This window comes from Cupressus sempervirens, chromosome 6 (genome assembly GCF_028749045.1).
Source record: "Cupressus sempervirens isolate cs-2001-9-10 chromosome 6, ASM2874904v1, whole genome shotgun sequence".
Lineage (NCBI taxonomy): Eukaryota > Viridiplantae > Streptophyta > Pinopsida > Cupressales > Cupressaceae > Cupressus > Cupressus sempervirens.
Genome location: NC_143123.1, coordinates 693,423,202 through 693,432,485, shown reverse-complemented (window position 1 = coordinate 693,432,485; position 9,284 = coordinate 693,423,202). Strand labels below are relative to the sequence as shown.

The 9,284-nt window shown below is 37.0% G+C and overlaps 1 protein-coding gene across 1 annotated transcript; it reads left to right on the top strand.

Moving 5' to 3' along the window:
- The first annotated feature begins 1,622 nt into the window (after positions 1-1,622).
- LOC149554094 (G-type lectin S-receptor-like serine/threonine-protein kinase At2g19130) lies at positions 1,623-4,093 on the top strand. The gene is made up of 4 exons (XM_089790411.1): positions 1,623-1,962; positions 2,067-2,653; positions 3,208-3,474; positions 3,701-4,093. Exons 1-4 carry the CDS (start codon positions 1,623-1,625, stop codon positions 4,091-4,093), a joined length of 1,587 nt encoding a protein of 528 aa, XP_089646537.1.
- The last annotated feature ends 5,191 nt before the right edge of the window (positions 4,094-9,284 follow it).

Genomic DNA, 9,284 nt, shown 5'->3' with positions numbered 1-9,284 from the left:
TTTTTTATCAAAATTTATCTTAGTTATAGTTTATAAATTTATTATTTTTTAAAAATATTAAAATGAAAACAAATATAATCAACAATTTTATTTATAAGTAAATATATGTAGACTAGAACAAAAATATGATATTTTTTTAAAAATATTTCTACTTAAAATATTGTGATATTATTTTATTGTGATCGATATTGATATTTTATATTTAATTGATAAATAATAATGTTTAAGATAATTATAATAATTTTTAAGATATTATATTAATTTATTTAATGTGCACTAGTAATGTGTAAAAATATGTTCTAGAGCTAGAAACACTTTTCTCTATGGCTTACATTCCTCATTTGTGCAAATTTTCAAAAATAGGTTTATATATTTCCTCCAATCTCACGCTCTCTCATATTCACACTATGTATTTTTAATGTGAGAAAATTTGATTGAACATGACATTTCCTTCAGATTTTGTATTCCTCCTCCTCCAAGAAATAAGAAATGTTGCACCTAAAAGAAAATGATATATTCTTGTCTCTGTAAACTTGGCCTCCTAGAGCCCATCTACCCACAAAGCTCAGAGTGACAATTTCCCTCTAAGATTTCCCCATGTCCATGAAGCCACTTATATCACATATCAGTTGCGTGCCTCCACTTTGACCATTTTGCCCTTACAATTTTACCTTAGAGTCGTAATACAAATTAATTATGTTTTATTTCACTATAATATAGATATTTGAAAACTACAATTTTAATATATTATTATATGTTTTGATGAGAGTTTATCTTAACTATCCTAATTTGTCTATACACATAACCTTATTTTATCATTTATGTAGTAGTTTAAGTATATGTTGTAGAGGAATATCTGTAAAACAACTGATAAATGTATTATGATATTGCATGCAATGATTTAATCAACTTAGCAAGTTGAGGATATTATGTAGTGATATTATTTATTTATTTTTGTGTGTGGTGATTTTATAGACAATGTACTCTAATTTATTATGATATTCCAAGGGTGTACAATATATGTTTCTTTATAAAAATAAGATTATTTTGTAGGTCTAAGAGATAATGATATTTGTATATAATATCACATATAGTTAAGTTGGTTGTGAAATCACGCTTTATTGATTTGATTGGAGATATTTTCTACTACAAGAAAACTCACTATTAAAATTCAATAGTTATCTTTTTTGAGTCAAACTCATTAATCTTATAGATGTCAAACTCATTAATCCTATATGTATTATTGTTGACTGAACTATAACAATTTAACTTCTTTGCACACCCTAGAATTGACTGGACATGTCTCCCAGGCCACGTGTCTCTCAACCAGAAAAACCCAATTTCCACACACTATTAATTTGACTTCAAATCAAGATTTTTTTAATGTCGGTTATGTATAAATTTTAGACCACAAACCTAAAACTTCCATCTAATCCCGGCTTTCCAAACACATCCAATTTAGAGAAGCATACAGTACTATTGCACTTTATTTGGTCCAAGCGGCCCAAATTTCGTGTCAAAGTTATATATGTGCATGTAATTCAAGCTCTTTGGTCTCTTTAGTGAGCACCCTTAGGCCCGTTGAAGGTTATCTCTGAGAGAGTTTTGCTCCGATTTCAGCGATGGGGGAAATCAGGGAAAAAATCTGCTTAATCCTGGCTTTTGTTGTTCTTGCAGTGTTTGTTCAACTGAGAAGCTGTGTTGCTGCAGTCGAGGGCAGAGATACTCTGTCTTTGAGCACCTCGATTTCTGGAAAGAAGACAATAATTTCAAAGAGTAGCACTTTTGAATTGGGTTTCTTCAACCCAAGTGGAACCAAGAACTGGTATATCGGCATCTGGTATGCAAATTTAACAGAGAAGACTTATGTATGGGTGGCTAACAGGGAGTCTCCAGCGAAGAACAGTGCTGGCGTTTTGAATCTTTCAGAAGGAGGTGATCTTGGACTGTTTGACGCAACGGGTGCGTCTCTCTGGTCTGTTAATATGACCAAAAAGGTTTTCTAAGCCGTGATATTAGATTCTGGTGATTTTGTAATGTTCAGTGATGCCAAAAATCTGAGATAGTTTGGCAGAGTTTCGACTATCCCACGGACACGTGGTTGCCAGGGACGAGGTTTGGCGGGCAGCAAAAACTCGTGTCTTGGAAAAACTCCTTCGATCCTGCACCCGGGTTCTTCTCCTTCAACGTGGATTCCAATCAATTCGTGCTGACATGGAACAATTCAAAGCAGTACTGGGCAAGCGGAACTTGGGACGGCAAAGCTTTCAGTCAAGTTCCAGAAATGTCGAGCAAGGGCGGCTTCTTGAATCTCACCGTCGAAGATACAAAGTCTAATTTGTATACCACATATGCAGTGACGAATATCAAGAATGACCTCTCACGTTTCGTCCTAGTTTCACTGCTTGCTGACGGAACTACATGGAAGACGTTCTGGTCTCAACCGAGGGATCATCTCCAGTTCTGCAATTGTATGGGCGGTTGTGTTCGGGAAAGCCCCTTAAAATGCGACCCTAAAAATGGCAGCACCGACGGATTCATGGAACCCAGCGTCACTTTGCCCGATGCTGATTCCGCATCCTCATACCCTTCAACCACAAAGAAAGATTGCGAGGAGGCCTACCTCCTCAACTGCTCCTGCACTGCTTTTGCGGTTTGTTGAACATCCATAAAACAGAGCCCAAAAGTAATTCGACTATTTTTATTCGGGTCTCTGCCTCTGAGCTTCCAAAGTTTGTCCCAACCTACTTCTCATCAGAATAAATAGACACAAGTATTGTGGGCGCAGTGCTAGGCATTGTTGGTGCTCTCACCGTTGTATTTGGTATCGTTTCAATTTCATTATGGCAGAGGTATCGGCGTCGGCAAAGATCGTCCAGAATCTTTACCGAGGAGTTCAGATCCTTCAAATTCTTTTCTAAGAATGTATAGCTACATGGAGTTGAAGATGGCAACTAGAAATAGACACCGTGTACAAAGGACACCTAATAGACGGTACACTTGTGGCCGTAAAGAAAATGAAGGGCTCCTGAGATGAGAAGCAATTCCGAGCAGAAATCAGTTCTCTAGGCAATATACAGCATGTGAATTTGATCAGCTAAGAGGATTTTGTGCACGGGAATCGAGAAGGTTTATGATTTATGATTACATGCCGATGGGTCTCTGAATTTCTTACTCTTCAATAGTAATTCTGAACGCAAACAAAAGGTACTCGATTGGAAGACCCGATTCCAGATTGCTTTAGGCAACGCCCGAGGATTAGCTTATCTCCATGAGGAGTGCAGACATCGCATCATTCACAGTGATGTAAAACCTGAGAACATACTTTTGGACAACAACTTTTCACCGAAGTCAGCAGATTTTGGGTTGGCAAAGCTTGTGGGTAGAGATTTCAGCCACGTCCTCCCTACAATGAGAGGAACAAGAGGGTATTTGGCTCCAGAGTCGATCTCCAGTCTTTCGATCATTCTTATGGTCTGTTTGGTTGATGGAATAGGAATAGAAAAATTGGTATATGATTTTTATTTTCTGTTTGGTTGATTGAATAGGAATGGAAAATTTTGGAATATGATTTTTGTATTCCCATTTTGCCTCCAAAATGAGCTTACACCCATTCCAAAAAATACCTGTTATTGGAATAGCCATTCCTATTCCCAATATTACATGCCTATTCTCCATTCCTATGCCCGTGGCCAAACAGGCCCTTAAGGTTGATGTGTACAGTTTTGGCATAACGCTTTTAGAAATCATTTTCGGCCGAAGAAGTCTAAATTTTAATGTGCAAGATTCAAATCAGTATTACTTTCCTGTGTGGGCTGCAACTGAAATTTACAATGGCAATACGATAAATGTTGTGGAAGAGGGTATCGCGCCAAGTGGATGCAATATTGAAGATGTACGAAGAACAAGTATTGTGGGTTTATTATGCATTGAAAAGGATGAAGGGGCCAGGCCAAGCATGGGGCAAGTGGTGCTAATGTTAGAAGGGAAGATGCAGCCACAAATACTGCAGATTCAAAGCTCTGGGGTCATGGATAGGAATGCAGTCAAAAGCAACAGTGACAGTGACAGCGATGACTATGCCATTACTTAGAATAAGAGGTGAAGAATTTTAGAACAATAGAGGTCAAGTTATTTAAGTTCAAATATTGAGTCATACCTTAGTGTCATGGGTACGTCAATGAAGTTTTCGAGGACAACAAGAGAAAAGTGTCCCTAGGCCTAACTAAGATATTCTCACAACTATCAAAATCTTTCAAACAATCTACAAGTTTCTTTGTCCTTATTGGTCTCTTGACAGATAGAAAGGCATACGTTAGGGATCCTATCATATTCATAAGTTATGGTTTATAGTATTGTATGCAACAAGGGTTGTGTGGACAGCTTGACTTTCTGCCTATAGAGGGGGAGTGAGAATGATGTAGAGATAAACTCAATGGAAGCAAAAACCAAAAGGAACCAGCACCAGAAAGAGATAGATAACAATATTCTTCTAATTGATTGATCAAATGAATAGTATAAACACTTGCTCTCCTAAAGATTTCTTCTCCTCACAACTTCGTATCCAAAAACTTCACTAAACCTAAACTTAAAAACTCTATTTATACTTGCTAGGACAGTCTATGGAACATTTTAGATTATTACAAAATAGGAAAACCAACCCAAAGAGACTTCTTAACAAAATGGCTTACAAAATATTCTAGATCACTATAGAATAGGGAAGAATGACCCCACAATGGTTTGAACAAATCCCATGAAAAGATCTTATCCTAAACAATTTTTGGTGCTCAGTAACTTCTACAACTTGGTAGAGTCTAGAATGTGGCAACATGTACAATCTTTATGTGGGTGCTCCTACACCATACTCCCCAAGAAATTTTATCTCAAGCCCACTTGAGATGAGCTCTTGTAGAGTGGTACCCTGCTTCTTGATATCTTGTTTAGTCATCCACATAGCATCTACATCCGAATAACCTCTGAGTTTTACCAAATACTGCTTGAACTCCTTTCCTCTTGTCTACTTTATGACTTTGGTGTCAAGTATCCTGTCTAGCTGTGGTGTCTTCTTAAATGGTAGAGGTTGAATGTCTTTGCTTTGAATGGTGTGAGGTCTGCTATGTTGAAGATGTGAGAGATGCCAATCTTAGGTGGTAATCAAATCTCATAAGCATTGGTTCCAAACTTCTTCAATAGTTGACAAGGACCTAGTTTTCTCAACATAAGCTTGGTAGATTTACTTTTTGGTAACCTCTCTTTCTCAAGATTTTCCCATACTAAATCCTTTACTTCAAATTCTAAGTGTCTCCATTTCTAATCTGCATGCTTCTTATACTTGTCAAAGGTTTGTTGGAGTTTTGCTTTGACTTCATCATGGATTTCTTTTATGGTTGTAACAAATTCTTCTCCTTGGGCACTAACTTGTTGTTGTGAACTCATATCTCTTAACTCGAAGATCCCTCTGGGATGAATTTTATACACCACTTGAAATGGTGACTTTCTTGTACTTCTATTGATGGAGTCATTATATGCAAATTCAGCTTGGGGTAGGATTACATCTCATTTTGTTGCATGTTGTCTTGTTAGTGTTCTTAACAAATTGCCCAATGTTCTATTAACTACCTCTGTTTAGCCATCAGTTTGAGGGTGGTAGGATGATGTGAATGATAAATGGGTTCCAAGTTTCTAACATAAAGTTCTCCAAAAGTGTCCTACAAACTTCACATCCCTATCTAAAACTATGTTGAGAGGCAGTCTATGAATACTTATGACTTCCTTGAAAAAGAGATCTACTATATGAGAAGCATCATTGGTCCACTTACATGGTAAGAAGTGAGCCATTTTGTTGAACCTGTCTACTACAAAAAATACACTATCATGCCCCTTTTGTGTCTGTGGCAGCCCCATTACAAAATCCATCATTATGCTCTCCCAGGGTCTAGATGGTATTGGCAAAGGTTGATAAAGCCCTGCATTCATAGTCCTTCCTTTGATCCTTTGACAAATCATACATGTTTCCACAAGGTTTCTAACACCATTTTGAAGTTTAGGCCAATGATAGTACCTTCTAACCAATTCTAATGTTTTATCCAAACCAAAATGCCCACCCATTGTTCCACTATGCTTCTCTTTAATAATGTTTTTCCTTATAGAGCACCTAGGTACACATAGTTGTCCTTCTTTGAAAAGAAGTTTGTCTTGTATCAAAAAATTAGGAAAATCAGCATGGTTCTTTCACCAAACTCCATACATACCTTCTAGATGTCGCCAAAATCTAGATCTGCTACATACATGTCCTTGAGTGCTTCAATTCCCACACTTTCTAGCTGTTGGAAATATTCAGGACTAACAATGTTACTAAGAGGGGAGGGGTGAATCAGTAAGCTTTAAAATTTAAACCAATTCAGCATAATAACAAATTCACCATTCATTCATCTACTTTACTGTACGCATGAAAAGATTAACACACTGATTTGGTGACCCAGAAACCTTTCAATTTGAAAGTAAAAATGGGGTGGGGATGATGCCCACGAAACTTCAATACTGCAGTATAAAGTTGGCCAGTTAAGGCTTACAATGATCACTTCTGGTGATCTGCCCTGTTAGGAGCAAGTAGGACTGCTAGATCCACCTTGTTAGAGGATTTACAAACATACAATGAAGTATGCACTCTGTTAGGAGATTTACATAACACTGTTAAGTCTACCTTGTTAAAGGATTTACAAAACTGATTCACCTGTTAAGATGAAGCAGTGGATCTGCTTGCAACTGGTTTGCTGATTAGATCTTATGTACTGATCACTTGATGTGATGGATATATCTTTGTTGTTCCTTGATAACCTTGCTAAATACACTGATGCTGATTCTCTTTCAATTTTCTCAATTATATTCTTAGTTCACTCTTGCTTGACTGTTATTCTTCTTCATATATTCCACTATATTGCAAATGGCACAATACATTACATATATACCATTCCAATATTTACAACAACAAGGTTGGCCAAACACAAGTGGACAAAGCATTACTGAGTCGGCTAGATAGTAGAAAACTCAAGTTCCTCAAACTTACTCGGTGACCTTCTGACACTCGGTATCCACTACATTACACGGCATCATCATGCACTCGGTAGAGGTAGGGGCTCGGTCCATACTAATCACTCTGATTAATTTGGAACTTGGTAACCACTGGTGACTCGGTAAACATTGTGCCACTCGGTAGAAACTAATTCTTTCAATTCACTTGGTAATCACTGAATACTTCTTTTACCTTTCTGTCTTGGTGATCACTGAAACCTTCATTTACCTTCTTGACTCGATAAACACTAAATTCTTCATTTACCTTTCTGACTCGGTAAACACTAAATCCTTCGTTTACCTTCCTGACTCAGTAAACACTGCTGAACATACTTGGTAACCAATGAATGCTCAGTATGAGCTGTAAACTGAGTGATGAACTCGGTAAGTATTCAGAATCAAATAAGTGTTGTAACTAATGAAAAATGTATCATTATTCCAACAATCTCCCCCTTTGGCATTACTGACAAAAACACTTATGAGTCAAAATTTATATATACAAGATCTAACAAAATTGATTTGATTCTGCTGTGTTGTGTGCTGAATATACATGGGCTACCTTACATATAACTCCCCCATACAATATACACAAGGTTTTTACATGAGTTATATGACTTTATTCTTTATTACTTTATTACCTTCTCCCCTTTTGTGTCTGATTTTCTGATTTTCCTCTATATATTGCTTTCTCCCCCTTTTTGACAATAATGCCAAAGAATAAAGAATGTATTTACATGGAGACACCAAAATGTGTGATAAACTCAGAATGTACCTGAAGAATTAGTTGCAGAGTGTTATCCCAATTGTCTTGCAGGATTTTACATGTGGAGAGAGCTACTTGAACTTTTGCGAAAAGTTCAATCACATGGTCTGCAAAAGAGAAATTATTGTCATGGATCAATGTTTTTGAATATGCAATGTGCTTCTGCATTGTGTTCATGACAGGAAGGATCATATTCTGGATGTCAATCAGAGTAGACCTGATCCTTGCTTCCTCTCTCAGCAATTCTGCCTGTTTCTCTGACAAAAATTTGATTCTCAAATGATGGGATGAACTTGCACTTTGGTCAGATTGCAGCATTTGGGCACTGGCCTTCATATCCGCATCAATTTTATTCAACTTTTCTTTTATTTCCTTTGTATACTCGGTAACATCACAAAGTTTTGCAAAAAGTGAGGTTACATTATTATAAGAATTTTCAATTTCTGACAAAATTGAGGTTAATTCAACCTGTTTTATTGCTAAGTGTTGAGCAATGTGCTCAAAAACCTTATATTCAAATTTCTTTTCTACTTTCTCTATTAATTTTTCTTGTCCTGAGATATCCTCATTGAATTTATTCACCGCTTCTTCTAGCTATAACAAAATGTGTTGAGATGAATCCACATCAACACCTATAGCCTCAGTTATTATGTTTTTAGCACTCTCAATTATATTGAATTCTCTGTCCCTTTCATTCCTTAGCTGCATTTGCTGTGCCTTTTGCTCTAATAGCTGACTAATCATTCTCATTTCATCAACTGATGCAGTATCTAGATCTATCTTAGGAATGACAATGTCCTTATCTAGATCTATTTCTTCGTCTACTGCCTTACTGGAAAACATGTATCTCTTTTGTTTTTCTGTAGTGACTACACCTTTGCCCTTTGAAATTGAAACAATAGTTGATGATGTTGGACTGGCTATCAAAACTGGAATGGGACCAACTAAAGGTAAACTAAGAGAAGTGTTGGCTATATCAAAACTTGATATACTTCCCAAAAATGATGTACTACTCAAGAATGATGTACATACTGGTATATTTACAGTTGGAGAACTGACTGGAGCAAAAATTGGGGCCAATGTGGCTGAGGAAGACAAAATTGGTAAGAAACTGGGAAGACTTACTGTACAAGCTGCAGGTGGGAGAGATATACTCGGTGAAGTAGCTGCTGCAGTGGATGACTCAGTGGTTGATGATGTGCTTGGAAGCTCAGTAACTGAAGAAATGACCACCATCTTGGTAGATGAAGTGCTTGGTACTTGCATTGTAGAAACCTGGAGCTGAGAGGAGACAGGTGGAGATTGATCGATTGATGAGGCTATTGAGCTCACAATCTCACTAGTAGAAGCTGCTTCTTCATCTATTTCTCTTTCAGCTTCTTCTTCCTTAGCTTGTTCTGCTTCTTCCCTCATTTCTCTTTCAGCTTCTTCCTCAATTTCTAACATTAGT